The 22,546-nt window shown below is 43.3% G+C and overlaps 3 protein-coding genes across 13 annotated transcripts in view; all 3 read right to left on the bottom strand.

Annotated features, from left to right (window-relative positions):
* agfg1a (ArfGAP with FG repeats 1a) overlaps positions 1 to 5,057 on the bottom strand; it is a 38,676-nt gene extending 33,619 nt beyond the window's left edge. For 4 of the 7 annotated variants that reach the window (XM_048263921.1, XM_048263920.1, XM_048263919.1 and 1 more), the window contains exon 1: positions 4,684 to 5,057. In XM_048263921.1, the coding sequence (XP_048119878.1) occupies positions 4,684 to 4,850 (167 nt within the window). In that variant the 5' untranslated portion in view covers positions 4,851 to 5,057. The remainder of the gene's footprint in view (positions 1 to 4,683) is intronic. The other 3 variants (XM_048263924.1, XM_048263922.1, XM_048263923.1) reach the window with 2 other exon arrangements.
* Positions 5,058 to 6,884: 1,827 nt separating this feature from the next.
* Positions 6,885 to 9,654, bottom strand: mrpl44 (mitochondrial ribosomal protein L44). Its single transcript, XM_048264758.1, has 4 exons — positions 9,436 to 9,654; positions 8,142 to 8,610; positions 7,653 to 7,831; positions 6,885 to 7,409 (listed from the first exon to the last, which is right to left on the bottom strand). Exons 1-4 carry the CDS (start codon positions 9,609 to 9,611, stop codon positions 7,229 to 7,231), a joined length of 1,005 nt encoding a protein of 334 aa, XP_048120715.1. The 5' UTR covers positions 9,612 to 9,654; the 3' UTR covers positions 6,885 to 7,228.
* Positions 9,655 to 9,900: 246 nt separating this feature from the next.
* mffa (mitochondrial fission factor a) lies at positions 9,901 to 19,759 on the bottom strand. Of its 5 annotated transcripts, none has more exons than XM_048264712.1 (8): positions 19,622 to 19,759; positions 18,631 to 18,880; positions 18,114 to 18,286; positions 17,266 to 17,357; positions 14,535 to 14,702; positions 11,943 to 12,002; positions 11,092 to 11,176; positions 9,901 to 10,790 (listed from the first exon to the last, which is right to left on the bottom strand). In XM_048264712.1, the coding sequence occupies exons 2-8, from the start codon at positions 18,860 to 18,862 to the stop codon at positions 10,659 to 10,661; spliced, it is 942 nt and encodes a 313-aa protein (XP_048120669.1). In that variant the 5' UTR covers positions 18,863 to 18,880; positions 19,622 to 19,759; the 3' UTR covers positions 9,901 to 10,658. The 5 variants fall into 5 exon arrangements, with proteins under 5 accessions (XP_048120669.1, XP_048120670.1, XP_048120672.1 ...); XM_048264713.1 differs by having other exon boundaries at positions 18,631 to 18,839; positions 19,622 to 19,758; XM_048264715.1 differs by lacking the exon at positions 14,535 to 14,702.
* Between the last annotated feature and the right edge of the window lie 2,787 nt (positions 19,760 to 22,546).

Raw genomic sequence — 22,546 nt, forward strand, 5'->3', positions numbered from 1 at the left:
AATTTACTACCAAGCCCCCTAGACATTTTGCAGAGTTTTTTCGTTACGCCACCAGTGTGAATGGGTCAAGGTGGAAAGGGGAATCTGGGCGGGCATTTCAATGCTATGTCCAGCCCAATCTAACTGATCAAAAGCAGCAATAGCAGAGAAAGCACATTATGTCAATCTATAAATTCACAAAGTCTCCAGTCATTCAATGCCTGCTAGAGTTGACTGTAGCTTGGAATGCAATCAGTTGCCATAATAGGCTATCTTAAAATCCAGCGATAAAACAAAGCATTAACTCATGAGCGTCTGTCTGCCCTATATGTATATCCTCTGATTGTAATGCTTATCTAGGCAATATTTGTAACATTTATTTTGTATTTGGCCTGTTATAAAATCATGTAGACTTATTGAACAATTGAAATACATTAGGAACCGCAAAGTTGGAGACATGCATAAAGACATTGCTGCAAATTTAAAACCGGATTACTCTGGAATGGCTAACTTTGCAGGGGAATGCTTTACACCTTTATGTTCAGTAAGGTCTGCTGTTTATTCTGATATATGGTTTGTCATGTGTTGAGGGAAAGTTTGCGAAGTATTCCACCAAAATGAATGGGTAGGGAGACGGTCGCAAAAAAATAAGATTAAAGTTACTTTTCTTGTGAACCGTTTACCACAATTACTAACCACTAACATCGTTTAAAGGCTGAGAAAAAGCTCTTTCGTGTGATACATGTGATGTCTGTGATGAATAGGTTACTTCGCAAGTAGTTCAGCAAATTTGGGTGGGACAGAAATACCTTTACAGAGCAGTTCTGGCCATATCGGCTCTGGCTCACTTGATGTACTGCTTTAAATGCATTATCGCTTCACTACCCAAAAGCGAAAAAGAAAGAAAAGAAAAAAGAAACCAATGTGCTTATGTCGCGATTTCCGATAGGCCCAGGCCTAGAGAAAAGACAGCTATGGTAACCTAAGAATTAGGATTTGCTTTGCCTATACTGCTGTTTGGTTGTCCCAAACTTTGAGACGATCCATACTTGCATTAACTGAATCTTATCAACCCGAACTGCGATGTTGAGTGACAGGATGCAATGCCTAATAATCTCACTGCCTTCGGCATAACTGCTAACAGTGCGCCTAGGCCTACTGTTAAACACCTGAAAAATATTAAGCTGCTGTTTTCTTTTCATGACGAGCACTAGGCCTACGCTTGAATGATTTATGACTGAATGGAACGTTGCGTTTTTAAAGAACTGCTCATCACGTCGTGTGACACAGTTTACACTAATCATCATCTTCTAATGTATCCTTATGTTGAGATGTCCATTCTCTTTGCCCTAGGCTATCATTTTCCAGCATAAAAGCATGTTTCAATTAAGACAGTACACAAGCTATTTTTATTGTTGTAATATTGAACGATTTCATGAATAAATTGTACGCACAGTACATTGTACCGCCAAGGCAAGGGGCAACTATTCTCTTCAATTTTCCTTCCAAATTACTTTTTTTTGTCTGAAGACATCTATCGCAAGAATTTAACATTCTAACAGCAACAGCAAAGCAAATGCAAGCTAACCAAAGTGCAGTCGGTTCTCCCGCCATGGTTTTTGAAATCACACACCTGCTGTATCTAAAGGCCCACGCAAATAAGGCCTACGACTATCACTCTACACGCCCCCTGTTGCACGTCACAATTTAATTTACTAAAGCTGATCCTGCCTCCTGGCTCCCAAAAATGCTGCATCATGTGAACAGATCGGCAGGCCGGCAAATTTTCACCTCACTTTCAGACACAAAAAGACGTACCCTCTTCCCGCAAATTTAGCGTGATCTTTGTGTGAAAAGGCCTTGTGTGTGTGTGTAAGAGAGGGAGAGAGAGAGAGAGAGAGAGTGTGTGAGTGAATGGTGGTCCACATTGGATAGAACACTCTCTTTTCCTCCTCCTGAGACCTAAAAAACAAAAAAAACTGATCAACATCAGGGTCTGACAGTAACTGGAGAGAGAGAGAGAGAGAGAGAGAGAGAGAGAGAGAGGAGTGTGGGGTGGGGGGGGTCTGAGAGATGGCAGACCGACCAACCATTTTTCTTAGATTTCTCCCTCACCCTGAACCACAATCTTAACACGACACGTGTATGTGTCATAACAGTGGTCATACCCCAATCTACCACAACGACAGACATAAGTCAAAAAGCCATAGTGGGAGTGGACACGTGACATGAATTTCCTATCCATAGATTCTGATCCAAAGATTCAAGACAAAGCAAACATTCACACCAACATCAACAAAGCATCACTTTCATCCTCACATGAGACTTTGTGCTACTATACGAATAGGATATAATACACACACAACATTTGGTTCCAGCATCCCCTTTGGAAAGATTGCTGCAGTTAGGCCTATCAGCTCCACTAATGGACATGACTTATTTATTGAACTTTCTGCTAAGCATGATTATTTCATGTAGACTGGGAACCATTATCTTGCATTAAGATAGAAAGGACAAATGAGTCAAAAACATTCTAACTCTACAGCAGAGAGACATTTCACAAAGCAGCACTACAGGGTCAGCCAGTCACTGTGCTGAGTGCAACAGAGGTTCTGAACACACACAATTTCATAGGATGTAGGCTACTACCGAATACTGTATTGGGCTACTAGCAGTGACGTGGACAATTTGAATCCTTCTGTGTGTGAAAAGAGTGTGGAGTGGTGTGTGGAGTGCTTCGCTGGCAGAAGTCTTTTTGATAAACAGGAACAGAAAGAACCTGGCTGTGTTGACAGCTTCCAGAGACCAATTTGTCTATATTCTCTTAGCACAAGGACAAAACCAAGAAAAAAAGAACTTCACTGATGGACCTTGTAGGTGGACACAATATTTGCTCAGAAATGATAAGCATACGTATACACATGCGCGTGCGCTCACACACACACACACACACACACACACACACACACACACACACACACACACACGAGGTAGTCCTGCCCAAGGAAGAAACCGGCTTCTATATGAAAGGTAATGTGAGCTGTAAAACAGTCGGACACACAAGGAAAGGCGTCCTGAAGATGATTCCCTGTGGTCTGAAATAATGACTTAATAAAGGCACAGGTTGTCCATGATGTTGCCTAGAGGGGAACACTTTGGAGAGGAGAATCAAGTGTACTAGCTTTTCAAACTCGATCTTCAATACAAACAAAATACAAACTTAAATATGATTATGTGACATTCGTTATTTGTGTGAAGGCTGTCTAGATACAGCTCTCCTCTCATCTGCATTTTTAGCGAATGATAGGCTATTCCGCAGTACAGCTCATTCGTCAGCAGTTTTACTACACAAAATCCACTTCTTCGACTTCCCCTGAGGGTTGAATTCTGATTATTTTCCCTTTTGGGAAGGGGCGGGGGTTGGAGCAAATATCTAACACTAATCCTAAATCCGTAGCTGTACAGATGCTGAGTTACACAACCAGGCAGGGATGGACTGCGCTGGATCGAGCCATACAACTGTCAAAATCATGTAATGCCAAATTACGTTAACTAGCTAACTGCAAGGACAGTCAGTGAGCTCGCTCACAACAGCAGTGGAAAGTCATCACTGTCTTTCAAATGAGAGGAGTCGAGTTAACGCCGTGCGTCAATAATAAACAAGGTGTAAACGGTAAACAAGTGTAGGATTACGCGCCATTGTGAACTGCCCTCACAGGGTCGTGGCGTATTGCACACCATTAACAGAGCTCATCGTTTAGCTTATGATCAATCAACAAGTTGTCACGGGCTTTGCCTCGGAGCTAAACTGGGTCTGGAGCACTCAACTTGCCGGTTGTTTGGATTGTCTCGTTGTCACTTGCAGCTTCACGCTAGCTAACGTTACACTTCTAATGAGGATGTAATATGCGAAATCTTGAGTGCTCTGGCAAGCTATTCATGGGACACCGCGATAAATGCCTTCTTACTTTCAAATCTGACAAAGTTCTAACATTACTAGGTTTAGGGTTCTGACGTTAGACTACGTGTAATAAGTCATATTTCACAGCAGACTCTGATAACGTTAAGTATTTTGATGAACTTGGGTAACTGCGAATGTCTGACACTGAAAAAGGGCCCGTATATGCAGCTAGCCATAGCTAGCTGGCCTAACCAGGTCTGAATCAGGGGCGTCTAACAACTAGCCAATGTGCACTGGGTGGGTATCTTTCTCGATATGATAACGTTAACTATCCTACTAGCTCGGCTAACGTTATCTAGCGTGTGCCAGTCAACGGTAACATTACTGTTCCCAGCGACCGATGACATTTAGTACCACATAATCTATTAAATAATTCAAACCAGCTCATTTCTTAGCTACATTTATATGGTGTTAACCACAACAGCACAATACTATACAGTCGCAGCCTGTTAGCACTGCCGGGTAGCGCTTATGTCTGCGCGCTATTACCGCTAAATGCCTGGCTACATAACTTAGCTGTAAATGTGGCTAGCCAGCTAGCTACCCAACCCCCCACCCACCGGTCAAAATGCAGACAATAATGTCGGCTTGTGTTGTAGGCAGGTCTACAAACTCTTTATGTGAAATGTTTTTTAAACCACCACTCATATTGAAGTTATTAACATGCATTTGTCCCCAGGATAAAAACATGTCACTTGCTAATAAAACAGACCTGCAGTGCAAACAAGGAAAGTGTTACTTACAGAATACCGGAGCAAGAGGTACAAACGAAGGACCCCACCGTCATGTTGGCATAGGTTGGGCCGCGTTGGTCGCAGTCAAAGCACTTTCTATTGGGAGGCAAACTAGTCATTTCTCGGAGCATCTTCAGGTGTTTCTCCTCTTGTTTTCGCTTCGCACTCGCAGCCATGGCTGGGGCCGGGATAGTTAAGGATCAAGGGAAGGGGAAAGACAAACCGGCGAAGGACCTGAAACACCCAGAGACAACGTAGGCTGCTTGCTGCGGCTTAATGGATAGCTACCAACTCACGGTCTAGCGTAGCCACACAGAGGAGGGCGGCTGAATGAAGAGACGGACCGGAATTCACAACGACCCCACGTTTCCACGAACAAGGAGTCGGAACGTCGTAGCCAAGAGGAGCATGCAACGCCCGTGAGTTAGCGCCACCCAGCAAACCAAAACTGTCTTGCAATTCGCTGTTTGCATGACCTAATTCACACACAGCGGGTTACACTCGACCTGGAATATTTGTTTTTTTCTTTTTGACATACCACTAGGCAGATGGTGTTGAATAGCATTAGACAATACCGTACAAAAGAAACTTAGTTATGTTTTGCATGGAGTTCAGAAAAAGAGAAGATATTTGTGCTTTGACATATCCCGGTCAACTCCATATCAATCTGTAGTTGAAGCCTTGATATATCGCAGGAACCTAGGAATTATTACAATAATTGACTGTCGCTTCGCAGGTCAACTTTCGGCAAGCCAGTGGCATGCCACTCTGAACCAGGGAGGCGCAGACTGACTGGAGTGATAAGATTCGTTTATACGGTGACGATGAAAAGAGAAGACGCAGAAGTGGCGTCTCGTCCTCATTTTTTTATTCGCGTTTAGACGAGCATTCTCAGGGGGAAATCTTTGTTTATATGAAGACGCAAGAGTATGTGATATTCGATTGGATATGCATTCCAGACCGCTGGGTGGTGGAGTGATAGAACCCCGATACGTCACTCGCAGACATTCTAATTTGACAGATGGTTTAGCCGTTTAGACGGAGACGCAACCCGGGTCGTCTTCAAAACTCTACACTTTGGAAGGAGTCTTCAGATTTTTGCGTCTTCAAGCCCCGATGGCGGGGTCGCCTTGTAAACGAAAGGCCCTTATGATAAAATATTTTGTCGTCTTCCTTCGCAATCGTTCTCATATAAACGGCCCCTGAGTACCGGTAGTCATGCTGTTTTGCCAACCACAGTGGTGTTACCTGCACAGTCTACTCTTAAATGTGGAAGAGTCAACATTTGTAGTCTTTGCTACTATATGCCTAAATGTATGAAGGTATTGCAACTTGATGACTATCAATATCATTAATTTCCTTAATCACTTTTACAGTTGGGCCCCAGGTAGCCTATGAACAGAGTAAATCATAATAGAAGAACACTTAGCTTATACTGCATGTACTGCATGTGCTGAGTACACAGGCTTGGGCTTTTGTGTGTATATTTGAAAAAGCTTTGTCAATATAGCAACTGACCTGTGGAAACAGGATAAATGTGGTTGTAGATCAATGACATACATGGGAACTGCAATGTGGACTAAAACAGGTCAGGTAAGGGGTGTAAAATGCATTATTTGCCAATTTCTTGCCAAGTGGCTGCTCTCTGGTATACAGTTGCAATACAGTTCATCTAACCACACTGTTTTAAAATTATAAACAAGTTTATGTACAAAAAATCTTTATAAACAGCCAGTTTGCACTCAAAGTTACTGCTGGAATTCTGGTTAGGCAAATCAGGCTCGCCCACTGTTAATGAGGGCTTGATGACTTCCTGACAAAGCCTGGGCACAGCAGTCACACAGACAAGACGCAAGCACTGCATTTCCTGTTTGTGGCTGTGCCACTTCCTGTTTTCTTAACAGGCACATCTTCACCAGTCTCAGTGTAAGCTTGTAAACAGAGAAGGAAACACACACACACACACACACGCATGCGCCCACACACATACACACAATTAATAATAAAGACTGAAGCTAGTCTGTTTCCACCAGAGGCAATGTAAGCCAGCTCATTTGAAATGACACAATAGAAGACATATGCAACCACCCCCTCCCCAATCTCTAAAGCATCAACCGTTGATCATTTTCTTAATAATTTACTCACTCTGAGCATGCCGAAACTACCCTCTTCATGCAGACAAATGAGAATAAAGCACTACCACCACCATCTCCTTTTCTGAAATAACTATTTTATTATTCATGAATATTTTGCATGAGTATTAATAATACATTTGCAATGACAGACAAAAAAAATAGACAAAACAAGGACATCCAATGAAATGCCTCTGATTTACAGCTCAATGTCTCTGTCCTGTTTTGAGGTGTGTGAGAGGTTGTTTCTCACCGTGTTCTCTGCTGAGTACTATATCTTTGTTCAGCCTGTTCAAACTTTTTTGTCTAACCGATCAAGAAAATACCAGTTCTTGTTGGTTTCTTTTTTTGAGAAATAGGCTGAAAGTCCTCTGGCGAATGACAAGAGCGTTGACTGTTTGTGAGAACGTGTGAGCTCCCTTCTAACCGCTGCTGAGTGCTTGCGTGTTGCTTTGGGACACGTGCAGTTGCGGGGCTGGGCTGAAATCCAAGGGCCGGCGGTTCTCTGTGTATCCGTAGAGCTTCCTGAGACCCACACGGGCGGCCTCCTCCTCGGCAGCTAGCAGTGTTTCACCAGGACCCTCCGCCAGGAGTTTCTTATCACTTATCACACAGACAGACAGATGCAGCAGGCCACAAATGTCACACACACACACACACACACACAAATGTTAATAATCTCTCAATAAAAATATATATTTATAACCTATCACATATCTCAACCTAATACAAAAATGCAAATAATAACCAATAACAAGAATGCTGATGATGACTAATGATATTTTTATGTGTAGATAATAAGGGCAGTGTGAACGGTGGTAGAGTAATGTTAGTGTCTGGACATACCAGTAGAGGCCCACAAAGAAGAGTGGCAGGACAGTGCTGGCCCCAGCCGAGCGAAGGAGACGAGGCTCGGGAAGGGGCAGCCCTCGGCGGGTGCACTCCTCCACCAGTAGGCCCATGGGGTTCACCACTGACCACAGGTCAAACAGATCCTTACCAATCAGCTGCGTGGTCAGGAAATCCTGCGGGCAAACAGATGAACCAACAATGAAGCAGACTAAACATACTCCAGTTCCTCTCTAGCAGTCACATACTGTTTGTTTTAGAGCATTGTTTTGTAATCTTAAAAAATCTAATTTGTACACATACAAAGTTGAATCCACTCAATGAGACTAATCTGGTATAACAATATGTTGTCTGCATCTACAAGATCAAACAAATCTTTAATAACAATAGAAGCCTGAGAGGTGATCTCTAAAAGCCAGCATCTTAAGGGACAGACAGGGTCTTGAGCAGGTTTGTGAATTCTGACAGGCAGCGCCCAGTTCCCACCCTGAGGAAGAGTCCGGTTCTCTGTGGCCCACTGCTCTCCTCCAGCGCAGCCACCACCGCGCAGAATGTTCCATACAGAACATCGTCAGGCACCGGCACCTCGGCACTCATCGTCAGGTCCTCCACACCCAGGTTTCGTGCCACGTGGCACACCACCTCGGGCGTCATCAGGTGGTCCACCAGGGCGGATGCTCCCTCGGCGGGCAGGCTGGGGAAGCTGGCACGGCACCAGTCCGACAGGAAGTCCCGTGTGAGGGCAACGCCTCTGGTGCGGAGCTTCTTGTTGTCCTTCAGGGCTAGCACGGCCATCTCAGGCTCCAGGCCCAAGGCGCTACGTCGCTCCTGCTCCACGCGTACGTAGCACGGGTTCACGAAGGCCGCCTTCAGCCTCTCCATCTGGAAGTTTTCCTGCAAACGGGCGCCGAACGCCTCCACCTCTGCATGGAAATCCCAGTTTGGCTTCTCTGAGCTGGGGGGGTGGGTGACGAGAGATGAAGGTGGAGATAATAAGGGGACATGTGAGTGACATCATGGCCAGGTCTATGTGAATCATCCAAAATCAGTGAAATCCACAGAATCAGGTTTAGTGTTTCACTGGCGCATACAATTTGTATAATCCTTGAAGATGCAATACCCACAGTACAGTACGGTTTTGCAACAGGCTGCTGATATGTTGAAAAGCCAATAAAACTATAGACCCCTCCATTACATGCTACTGAAACACTATACCGATTGTCTAGATATTGCTTGTTTATAACCGTCTTTCTGCAGTAGGAGCCACACATTTTGTTTCTCATGTACAGAGCCAGGACTGTGTATAAGATCACAGAATGAAGAACACAACCAAAGGTGGCACTTTTGTCTAACCATGGCCAGACAGAGTATGCATCCGGGGGGGGATTACCGTTATCTAATAACCCAATCAGTCTTGGTCTGCATCCTTTTACAAACCTTGCGAGTACATCCTATGAAAAGAGACTAGTCAGGGCTTAACGGATTACTGGCACTAACATCAACACGGAATCTAATGAATGAGGGCACCACGGATGTTAAGAGACCGGACTGATCACAACGTTACGTATGTAACTAGTTCCCATGCAAATGTAGCGTTACTCCAAGTCACTACCAAATAAAATAGACAAAGGTTAGATGGATAGATGTTGTGTGCACGCAGTGCCCAACAACATAAATACATGCCCTTATCTACAAGACACTAGACCTAGGGGTCAGCCACAGTTGCACTTGATGTTGTCTAGCGTTGGCTAAGGGCATGCTAGCTGGATGGTAAACTAACCGTCGCTTCGGTGGCGGGGGTCCCTCGAGCTTAAGCTTGGCTTCCATTATACGTGTGTAAGCCTTCATCCAACGCTTCTTTTGTCGGGTCTGTGTGACAAGAACGGAACGGCAGACATGCTGATAGTGAAGTCCGAGCGTTAGCACGCCACGGGATGCAAGGAGTCCTGACGCCATGACAGCTGTCCAAAGAGCTGTGCATCGCTGATAACCTTCCCCTGAACACCCCTATTTGGTTCCGGGCTGTTTAAAAACGGACCCAACATGAGGCAACGTTGCAAAAATAAAGTGAAGTCCGAGGAAGGGCCATAAGGACTTGAAACGTTACTGTAAATAAATAAATAAATAAAAAAAACTCACTGTTCTTTGATCTGTAACATTTTTGATCCTGCACCAAAATTACATGTATGTGCATGATTACATGTTTCTCGTTCAACGTTGCAAAATAAGACTCAGAAAAATTGAATCAATTTGTGTATGTGATATAATATTATTGACCACAAAAAAATGACACAATGAACATTTTATTGACCTTGTATGAAGATGACACACAAATAAAATGACAGGATGATCAGAATGGTCTTATAAATTAACACAGGGGAAACTGATTAGAAATTAATTTAAATGTTTGATTGCAGAATGCTACAGAAATACACGTGTTGCATAATGAGGATGCTGTACAATGCTATACTTTAAATATGCATTCACAATATCAGTCCTATTATTTTATAATACACCAACAGCTTGCTTCCATGTGCGGAAAGTGGTCATCCTAGAAATGATAAATACAACCAGATCTCTCAGAGCTGAGAGGAAGTATATACAGGTCACTCAAGCTTGCATCTTTTTGTGCTAACAGCAGGATGGTCTTAAAAACATACAAAACCGAGGAACAAAGGAAAAAACAATTGAAGTCATATAAAAATAATAATACATTTACAAGTTCCATATGTATAACAAAATAAAACGAGAAAGAATCCAAAATGAATACAAGTATCCCTTTACCCAAACTGTTCCCCTACCAAGGCTTTCCAGCTATAGCCTATGAGAGAGAGAGAGAGAGAGAGAGAGAGAGAGAGAGAGAGAAAAGAGCAATATTTGGCAAACAGTTTTTGACACACAGAACACAGGCAATGCATGGCTTAGCTTTCTCCTCCAGCTCTAAGCTCCCTCAACAGGGACAGGGTCAGTGGCCAATAGGGGCGGCTTTGGAGTGAAGTGGCATTAACGACGGAACCACACCCAGGTGTTGATGAGCCAGAACGCTACGGTGATGGAGTACATGATCTTCTCACGCTTCACCCGCTCCTTGTTCTCGTCCTCCAGCAGTTGTAGCCTGCGATTCAGCTTGATGATCTGCAGAAGGCAGCACTGAGCTGTTAGGAAAATCACCCATACAGCCCTAATTCCCCCTAGGAACTAACAATGACATCATGTATAGACTTTTCAGTGTTCATCATGTTAGGTGCAAATGTATCCACCTTCAGCCATAAATCAAAACATGTCATTTGGTTGTTTTTTATAACCAATACAATCAGTGAACAATTTCTAAATCAAAACATGTCATTTGGTTATTTTCTATAAAAACAATCAAATCAGTGAACAATATCTATATCCACTGAGTTATTTTCATCCTTGTCTGAGCTAAGGTATGTACCTGTCGCCGGAGCGTTGTTGCATCAACTACAGCCATGTCGTCGGGTCCTCCTTCCAATGTTGTGTCCATTGTGGTGAGAGTACACCTAATAGAAAAGCCAACACACACAATGAAATAATTAAACACATTCAGTAATAATATATTACCTACAAGCGCACACACGCCACATTATCAGAAGGTACTAACTGCACACACTTCTCCTGAAGACCGAATAACAGGTTGAGTATTGGAATCAGAGCTTATCATTTTTACATTCCTAAGCAGTTTGTGTCTTGATGTGTCCTTATGTTCAGTCAGAATTGTGGTTGTATAAAAGAATTCAACTAAGTTAGCCATTTCTCTGCTATGTGTTCTTCCACATATGAGATGACATAAAGAGAGATGTTTTTATTTCATTCTGTTCCTGCACTGTCCCTGACTATATCTGTGTTTGACTATGTGTTTAGAGATAAGTGGGGAATATTATGGTTTTGCAGTGTTTCTCTGTTCTGCAATGAGTGTATCCCCTGCACCAGTAGCTATTTGGTCTGGATTGCCAGGGTGGCACTAATCAGGTTCTGATTCAGTGTGGTCCACGTAAGATGGGATGACCAACACCATCCCCCCGTCAACCTGGAAGGATACTTAGATCCTGACTATTCCCTAAAAAACTATTAAACTGTGTTCCTGATTTATCCTACCATTGCCTGACTGGGACTTCATTCATCTGTGGTATCAAAATTACCATCAAAGGCCACAAAACACACACATTGCTTCTCGTATTATTGAATGGAAAGGAGAGGCAGTACCAGGGGGACAGGCTGAGAGAGAGACAGGGTGGTGTAGAGAGGGAGTGGAGACAGAGGAGTTACCTGGAGTCAGGCCCAGGATTTGAAGAGGAAGAGGAAGAGCCTCCTCTCAGCACAGGTTTGCTGGAGAGCGAGGAGGAGAGGGACAACAGTGAAATCAGATCACACACACACACAGGAAAAAATGAAAAATGAAAATTAACCCTGCACTCACTGAACCCCGTACTAGGCCTACAAAGAATCTTAAGGCTAAGGGCTAGTCCACACGTACGAAACCGATCTTTTTTTCCTCCGTCTTCCCTGAAACCGCATCAAGAATATTTGCGTCCAAACAAATCCATCTCAACACGACTCAACACGTTACTTCATACCCCAGGCCTATAGGTGGCACTGTTTCTTTACAGAAATTGACCAAAGTTTGTGCTTTACAAACAGACAGAATAAGCTATGACAAAATGGCTAGTGCAAGGAATCCAGAATTGTTTGTGTGGACTGATGGTGAACTGTCAACTGTAGTCAACTGTAAAACTAATAAACTTTATTTTACGGTTTGTGAAGGGTGCAGTCCCGTCCTTTATATGGCTAACGCAGGTAGGCCTACTAATCACCTTTACTTTCTTTGGTTGTAGTCCGTGATTCACATTAGTTTTGGCTATCACTAAACGCAAGGCTTACCCAAGTTTTAGGCTATTCTGTCGCCACATTTAATATTGCTATAAAACCTTCGTTAGTAACAATACGTTTGCCTGCATCAAATCAAATCGTGCATTTGCAATCAGTGTTCTACCATCGGCTTAACGTGAGTTCTAAGCGTCTTTGTATGCTTATATCTGATTTCACTCGACTGTGAATGCATGTATATATGTTGTAAGACATGTAAAATAAATGAATGACACTGGCACTACGCACAAATTAATGTAGCCTGAACTTACACCGCACTTTCCTAATAACTTAAGTTCTCTCGCGTCACTGACAGTAGCTAGAATGCATTAAAAAAAAAAAACGGGAAAAACAGTGTTCAGTCCACCAAGTCATAAGCTATCGGCGCTGCGCAGCACCAGTTGTGATATTTATCTTACGGAGTGTAATCGTAGGTAATGTCATGTATGAAAACTAGTACTGTTAGGCAATACTATAAGTGCAAGTCCAGGGCAGCTGAGGTGACATCATTGATAATGCTAAGCAGGATGTGCGGTTTAAAGCTTGTCTAAAACAATTCAAAGCGGGCTACGGTTTCAGATTTCTCCACTCTGGGACCAGGTTTCAGAAAAGTGCGGTTTCGGGCAGTGCGTTTACAGGATTCGTTTGGACGCTCGGCCAAGACGAAGCAAAACCTCTGCGTTTAACCTAAAAAGCGTCTCCGTGTGGACGGGCCCTAAGAGTAGCTCCTAACCTGCCGTTTTAGTAAAAACTTCTACAAATAATGGGTTTGTTAAGAGATTAAGATTAAGAGTTAGCCTTAACTTCTGACTCACAAATGACCTTAACACAGTAGTTTCTATTATGCCACGTTGCAATGTTTTGAAATGCACATACAGAATCACAGATCCCTATCGTGGGGGTAAGGCCCACTTATAAGGATAAGGCCACAGAACTACGCAAACGTGTCATCATACAGAATCATTTTGAAAACGTTTTAAAAATACACTGTCAATAAGTTGCATATTCCATTACCATATCATTTGTGGCTGTGATATTTATTTAATGATCTGATTTTCATCTTTTGAGGTAGGCCATTTAGCGCATGCCTACCCACCAGGACAAACCTGCCAACTTGTCATCAACCAATCACAGAAATTAAGATTGTGCCTAAGAATTGACGTCAGCCATAGCAATAGAACTTTTCCCTTAGCTTAGGATTGGTTTTGTTCCCCTTTTACTAAAAGTTGGTCTCGGCAGCTTTGTGAATAGGTTGTAAGAGGAAACTTTTAGTTGAACACTTTGTAGTCCAACTTTGGAGTACTCTTAGTGGTAAGATGCAGTACTTTGTGAATATGACCACTGAATTTTGTTCCAAAATATCTACATTATTTTAGTCACTTTAGACACAGATTCCATCAAGCAGTAAAACAGCCATGACTAGCAGCAGTGGAGGAAGGAGGGTTACACGTAAAGGAAGCGAGGTAAGAAAAAGTGAGCAACAAGAAAAGAAAAAGCCAAGCCATGGTTCAGGAATAGCAGCATGTCAGGTATGAATGACAATGATGACAGTTTACAAATAAATAAATAACCAAATAAAGCCACAAACAAACAAACAAAGTAAGGCCACAAGAGAGGGCCAAGCACCTGTGGACTGACACCACATCACGTAAAAGAGAAATGGGACACGGACACGTGGATGCCAACATCTGACTGTGAACAATCGCAAACTCAAAACCTCTGCCCCATACACACTTACACATGGCCAACGCAGCCTGGATCTCTCAAACAAAATGTACACACACAATAAACCAAACTAAAACCGAAAACAATAATCACAACAACGACAACAAAACCAAACCATAACCAAAATGACCAAAGAGTGACCAAAATGAAGTTCGTAGATGGGTAGGACTGCACAGGAGCCGAAGCATTTAGAGGATATTACTGAGGTGGCAGGGGGGTAACTGAGGTGTATTTTCTTTGGCGTGGGTGTTGATGGGCGCGTGGGGTCACCTGCGTTGGTTCTCGTCCAGGACCTCCAGGACGTGCTGGTAGGCCCGGCGCGTGCTGCTCTGCAGGAAGGAGAGCAGGCCGCCGGGGGAGCTCAGCCACTCGCCCTCCTCCACGGGGGCACCAAGGGGCACCACGGCTCGCACGGGGGCCGGGAGAGACGGGGTCACACTGCACATGAGTGCGCACACACACACACACACACACACACAGGCACGCGCATCCGACGCCCCACACACAACCACCAGGGAAGCACCGGAGAGAGGGCAGGGAGTAGGCAAAAGGGGGGAGGGCAGAGAGAGAGAGAGAGAGACAGAGAGAAAGGGGAGAGAACACGTGAGAACAATGGCAAGAAGCACAGAAATTAGCTTACAGGGGGTAAGAACAGATAAACTGAGTGTGAGAGAATGACATGTAAAGGCAGATGGAGATAAATAAATAAATGAAATAAATGAAAGAAAGAAGGAGAGGCATTCCATCACACCGCAGATGGAGACAGCAGTTAGAAACTGACATGGGCAGAGAGAGAGAGAGAGAGAACACGTGAGAACAATGGCAAGAAGCACAGAAATTAGCTTACAGGGGGTAAGAACAGATAAACTGAGTGTGAGAGAATGACATGTAAAGGCAGATGGAGAGAAATAAATAAATGAAATAAATGAAAGAAAGAAGGAGAGGCATTCCATCACACCGGAGATGGAGACAGCAGTTAGAAACTGACAGGGCCACCTCTCTCTTTCTAACACACACACACACACACACACACACACACACACACAGAAATTATTCTACTGGCCATGAGCTTCACAACAGGGAAGAGCTCCATATCAAGCATATCAAGGACCCAATGCAACCAGTTTTACAGTGTGTCCAATTCCTCTCATTTAACATTGATGTGATGCTGACAGCTCCTATGGGTGATTTAGTAGCACCCATTTGATTATCCTTAGCATCCTAAGGAGATACATTCTGACACTGACGTAGATGCCAGGGATAATCAGAACCTTTACAATAAAAGTGTACAGGTTGTGGTCCAACTGTTTACCACATCCTTGGAGTGCTCTCTAGAGAAACAAATGTCTAAGATCACACAAGAACGAACAGAACTCCCACAACAACCACAATCGATGCAACAAACACAAAAAAAGTGAGTAGGAAAAAAAAAAAACAATAACAAAAAAAAAAAAAAGAGTTTCACCAGCTATCATGAATCTCAGATCTATGGATTAACCAAGGAACATGGACCTGTGCCAACAACACAGCAGTATAAGAAAAGTAAAACATGACAACCACAACAACAAAAGACAAAGCAAAATAAGCCCAGAAACACCAGCCCTCAAGCACCAACAGCCAGCATGCCATGCTACTGCAACAGAGATGCTCCACCATCACACACATCCATCAGCACACTTTCACACTGAACATGCCCATGACTTCTGTCAACAACAACAACAACAATGAGGACCTGGTGAGACGGAGTGATTGTAAAGGATAGAGGGGTGAGACGGAGTGATTGTAAAGGATAGAGGGGTGAGACGGAGTGATTGTAAAGGATGGAGGGATGTTCAGTTTGGCCTTGTGGGTGAGCTGGGGTGGAGGGGGAGGGACTCAGAAGCCTGCAGTGCGCCGTGTCTTATGTAATAACTGTAAAAGCACAGGCTTGGCTGAAGGGTCTGGAGAGGAGCGTGTGAGTCGCTAACGTTACATCACGGGGGAGAGCGGAGAGAAGCGACGACGCAGGACTCTGTGACAGGGAGAGAGTCCAAGAGGGGGGTGGGGTGAGGCTCGCATCCAGATACAGTAGGAGTGCACTGCTGGTGCAGCACAGAGGAGCTGGAGGGGTTGTAGTACCTTTCCATGACCAGCAGGGGAGAGCACTCTCAATGCTTAAATAGTGCTATCCTGACATATAAACTGGTTTACGGTCTATCTTCATTGAAGAACTACATAGTAATTTACCTGGTTAATGGGGAAAATTAATAATATAATCTCTATTGGGTGCCACAGGACAGTCAGAATAAGCAAGTGAAACTTGACTTGCTACTAATGTCTGGGCTACTAGATTATCTGATCAGCTTTTGGCAATCATGGTTCACACACTACACGAAGTCATTGTCTGGTGATTCAGAAAGTCTTATTGGCTTGCGACTCTCTGTCAGTTTTCTATTGTTCTTAAAGTCGCTCTGAAAGTGATCCCCAACCTCATCATTATCATTGTAGTATTCAGTGTGGATGTTGTCATTCACATCAGCTATAGAGCGATACTCAAAACTGTTGTTTTTGCCATTATTGTTAGAGTTGTTGAGTTATGACTTTGTTTGGACAACAAGGGAAGAGGATATTGAGATCTGTAAAGTTCATCTAGCAGGCCTACAGGCAGGCTACAGTCACAGGATAGTCACAACACAAGCAGCAGAGAAGCAACACGTGGGCCTGACGGCATGCAGCAACTGAACTCGCATTCTTCTGACTGGACACATGCGCATGCACGCACACACATACACACAAACACATAAACAGCATCGGGATGACAGAGAAAGGAGAATACATGAGAGGGGCTTGGTGATTCCATTTTGAAACCCCTCTCATATGGTCTGGTCGCACGTGTGTGTGTGTGTGTGTGTGTGTGTGTGTGTGTAGGATATATGTAGCAACATGACATGACAGTTATGTGTGCATGCGTGGAAAAGAATGTGTGTGTGTGTGTGTGTGTCTGTGTCCTGAAGTAACTTACATGGAGTCATTGAGGGGCAGCTGGCCGTTTTGGCGTGTGGCAGTGTTCTCGCTGGCGGAGCGCTCTCTGCGTAGACGGCCATGTGACCGCACCTGAGGGCAACACACAGAACCATTACTGCACGGTGGTCAGTGCAGGCAACAATCCCACCATGCTGTATTCAACCCTTCTTTGAGGCCATAATTAAAGCAATTTTGTGCAACAACTTGCAAGCCACTTTTTTCCATATTTTTGAGTGTTTTAGCTTTTAATAGACAGGACAGTGAAGAGTGGACAAGAGCTGAGGGTAAGAGAGAGATGGGGAATGGGTTTGGAAAATGACCTCAGGCCAGATTCGAACTCGGGTAAGTGGTGCTGGATGCTGACACTACCGCTTTACTACACTTTTGAAAAAAAAAAATATGTAAAAGATGGCACTGTAAAAATGTATGAAAAGCCTTGCAGCGACATTGCCAACATTGGGGCCAAAAGTTTGCAGTTACAAAGTTGGCAAGCTTTTATCACTGCCAGCTGGATATGTTAGCCAGGTATTTGCATGTTTTTAGATGCCAACAGAGGTAGCTCACCAGACCAAAAGTCTATAAAGCTGTTGGCGGTGAGGCTACCGGCGGTGAGAGGCTTAAAATGGAAGATGCCAGTAATTCTTCGCCTTTAGATAACCCAAGAAAACAACCACACAAACATTAGTGTCTCTGGACACAAAAACATTGTACAAGTCAGTGCATGGTCCAATTCAAAACCACAAACAGTCTTATGTAATTCTCAAATAGACGTGGATTCAGTGTAAGCGATTTCTATAGGTCATGTAATAAAGGTCCTCTTGAACATTGAAGGTACAGTCCCCTTACCTCTTCAGTGGGCTGGCTGGGTGCACTGGACCTCTCCATCTCGAGGAAGTCCAGGGGCCGTTCGTTGAGGGTGAGGACCCTCGGGGGCGTCTTCAGGGCCACCCCCTCCAGTGGAGTGGACTGGATAAGGTCCAGGTCTCGAGGTCTGGGGAACTGGGAATCGTCACCGTCGCCTGAGCGTCAGAGAGAGTGGGGGGAAACACTGAGACCGGGAAATACAGCACCTTCAGCTTAACCTTAATGCACCTCTGTTGTGGCACTGAAAATGTGTCAGTCATTCTTTTTCTCCATTGACCAATGAGGACAATATGCAACCTCAACTGCCACAGATGCATTGGTCATATGATCCACAGAAATGCAGTTTCCCTTTAATGGACTTTCATCTAGGCCTACTTTTCTAACCGTTTTAGTTTCACTTTAATTGACTTACAGTCGCCTGCTAATCTCTTCACATTAGAGCATTCATTAACAGCCATGGCCTCTTCCTTACACACTACTCTCAACACAGACCACACACCTGCCACCACGATCCTCTCGGGCACATGCATCATGACGCTGTGGGGTGCATCGAAGAACCCCTTTTCCTGGTCGTCAGTGGAGTATTTCAGCATCTCAGGGACCCGCATTTGCTGGCTGATGCCCTCCGTGTATTCTAGATCGTAGTGAATGCGATTGATCTCGGCCATCTCGGCGGTGGGCGAGGGGAATGCGGCGCCATTCATCTCACTGGAGGAACGGGAGAGAGCCATAGCGCGGTCTTTCAGATCCTATTGTATAATCATAAAAGTCAGAATAACAAAGGTCGCATTAGTTGAGTGCAAGTGTAAGGTTGCTCACTTTAACGTGTTCACTTACATGAACTATCGCCAAACTAAAATAGTCCTAACGATAATTAACGTTAACTTAACTAACTGTTAATGAGTAGTTATGTTAATGTTACTTGATTGCTCTTGAAGGAAAGGAAACACCTGACTATAATTCAATCGCCTAACGTTACTTCTACCTAGACTACTGAACACGATGTGTGTGTGATGGTTATTGAACGAGTAAACATTGACCACAAATGGGTCTGAATAATCACCTGTCATCCAAAAATAAATCAATATGAAGAAGATCTATACTTGAAACAGTTCCACGGAGTTCAGTGAAGCAGTCCATGCTAACATTAGCATTCAGCTAACTGTCCTTGCTAACCTTAATTGCGTTAGCTTGCTAGTCATCCACCAGAGTAGAAGACTAATAGCAGGGAGCGTGCTAACTGTCTATGTTGCTAACCTATCTGTCAGTTGAACAGCATCATCAGTGACGATTATGTAACATAAATATACAAGGAAAACATAACCGTTGTAGACTGCCAGTTTTGACAAACAAACACTGACAACGTCAGTCATCCAGTGACAGTTCATGTTAGCAACCTAGCTAATGTTATCTTGCTTGTTCAACTGATCAATTTCCGAGAGACAGCCACCCATTTCTAACGTCATGGAACATAAGCAGAACAGCCTTACCCTTCAAACTGTCAACCGCAATACCGAATGGGTCACAGATGGATACGAGATTGAAGTTAGTAGTTCAAAAGACAAACTACATCACAGACAAACAGCCATCCCCCCGGACCGTTGAGACGCGCGACAGTCAAAATCCCCCCACACACAGAACAGCAGCAGCACCAGACACAACCAGCCGCAGCAAAGCAAGACCAAGAGATGACGTAGTACCAAACAGGAAGTATGATAACTTTTGTTTGATTGTTTCGTTGCTTCTCCATGGTCCATATTGCCATCTAGCGGAAACAATACTAACATTTTTAGTAGCGTTGTAAATTCAGGTATGTACGAACAATTAAGCTTACTTTAGAGTCATTTGAGGCAGGCTCACATCCAACCCAGGCAATCATTTGCCATAAACGTATAAGGACTACAGGGTCAGGGACGTAGGTCTACCTGAAGCCTAGGCTACCTACCCCTACACAGGGCAATTCCACGGAAAATTGACTTTTTGTCACATCCATAACGCCAGTGAAATGCCTTGGCATTTGTATGATGTGAATGATAACATTCCTTTTTTGTGCATTTTTGTATATTCTTCAGCCAAAAATAGCAAATGCTCAAATTTCATGTTATCATTCACATCATACCATACCATCACATTTTATTGGCGTTATGGATGTTACAAAAAAGCGTAATTTTCCATGGAATTGCCCCACAATAGGCTATACTGTACGAAGCCGTGGAAATAGATTACAGTTGAACAGTACATAGAAAACAATTGTTGAAAGGCTGCTGATGAGTTACTGTCAGACCCAAGTATTTGTGACACCAGTTTTGTAATTTTGCCATCACGAAATGTAGGCTACATCACCACCTTACTATCCAATCAAGATGTGCTTTAATTCAAGGGGTAAACAAAAATACAGCATTAACCATTTATTAATTACAGACATTTTTGAGGCTCAATAGCAATTTGACAATAGGCTGTATCTTACATAACTATAACTATAATGATTATATTTAATACCTGGAGGAAAATCCTTTGCAATCATTGACTGCCTGAAGTCTGGAAATCACAGACATCACCAAGCAATGTTATTCCACATATATCTTTTTACCTTGTGAAACTCTTGGGTGGAGTCCGAGTGTACACATCAGAATTCATACTGCTACTTCTATCAGCAGTCATATTGTCAACCACTGGCAGCCATACATGTCTATGCCACAACACTACTATTTTTATCATATTCAGCAAACATCTCCTCACAATCCACTAGCTGCCCATCCCGTGAGTACACTGTAAATAAACTGTAAATTACTCCAAAAACAGAAAACAAACAAAGTTGGCGCAGGCCTTCCCTCAAACAACAACAAAACTAGATGACCGCCGCCCAGTCCAGCACATTTTTTTCGACAAAAATATGTCACTTTTGTCAAATTGTGTTAATTTCCTATTTTGTTCCTTTTTTGTGTGTTTGTAATTGAGTGTGTGCACAGTGTGTGGTTGTTTTTGTGTGCTTCTGTGTGTGTGTTTTTGAGTGTGTGTGCCTGCATGTAAGTTAGTTTTTTTTTGTGTGTGTTTTTGTGTGTGTGTGTGTGTTGTGTGTGTGTGTGTGTGTGTGTGTAGATGTGTGTGTGTGTGTGTGTGTGTGTGTGTGTGTGTGTGTGTGTGTGTGTGTGTAGATGTAGATGTGTTTGTATGTGTGGGTGCATGTGTGTGAGGGTGTGTGTGTGTTAATGTGTTTGTGTGTGTGTTTGTGCGTGTCGTGTGTGTGCATGCATGTGTGTGTGTGCATGTGTAGTGTGCTATTCATCAACTACTTTACCAATAACCTAGCCCATCTGTTACAATAATGCATACAGAACTTCCTTCTCTCTCTCTCTCTCTCTCTCTATATATATATATATATATATATATATATATATATATATATATATATATATATATATATATATATATATATCATATATATACTTTTATATAAATATATATATATATATATAACAGGAGTATAAAGGGGTAGGGTGGGGTGAGAAGGGTTAATGTAACAACAACATATTACAGTTATAGCACTTTTCTTGACACTCAAAGTGCTTCACAGGAGAGGCAGAATCTCACTAAGCACCACCAATGTGTAGCACCCATCTGAGTGATGCACAACAGCCATTATGTGCCAGAATGTTCACCACACACTAGTTTCAGGTGGAGAGTGAAGGCGAGAATGAACCAATTACACACTGGGAGGATGATTACAAGGCCAAATTGAATAAACCAGGTAGCCAGCAAATCAGGAAACCACCTACTCTTTGCGATAAGTGCCATGGGATCTTTAACAACCATGGTGAGTCAGGGCCTCAATTAACATTAACATTCATGCAAAGGAAAACATCTCCTGCAGTAGCCTACTGTGTCCCTGTCACTACAATAGGGCATTGGGATTGATATTTGTTTGAGTGCCACCTACTGGCCAGCCACCAACACCACTTCCAGCAGGAACCTACTAGCTTCAGTAATTCAGCAAAGTCAGGGTATCTGCTGGTCTTGCTGCTGGCTAAAAACAAAAGGTGAAAGACATATATGATTCTAACTGTCTCACTGAATTGCATTATGCACACTCAATTCTCACTGGTATCTGCTAGACAACAAGTACCAAAACATGATTAGTTCATAGATTTCACATGTAAAATACATTTTATACAATCCCATCTTGCCTGTTCATAATTCTGAGAAATTATTGAATTGTGTGCATGCGTGTACGTGTTTATGTTTATGTTCATGTGTGTGTGTGTGTGTGTGTGTGTGTGTGTGCGCGAGTGTGTGTGCGTGCATGCACCTGTGTGTGCGCCTGTGTGTGTGCATGTGCATGCATGTGTACATATGTCTACTGTGTGAGTATGTGTCATATGATTACTGTGAATAGATGTGTGTGTATCTGTTTATGC

The sequence above is a fragment of the Alosa alosa genome, chromosome 15, assembly GCF_017589495.1.
Source record: "Alosa alosa isolate M-15738 ecotype Scorff River chromosome 15, AALO_Geno_1.1, whole genome shotgun sequence".
Lineage (NCBI taxonomy): Eukaryota > Metazoa > Chordata > Actinopteri > Clupeiformes > Clupeidae > Alosa > Alosa alosa.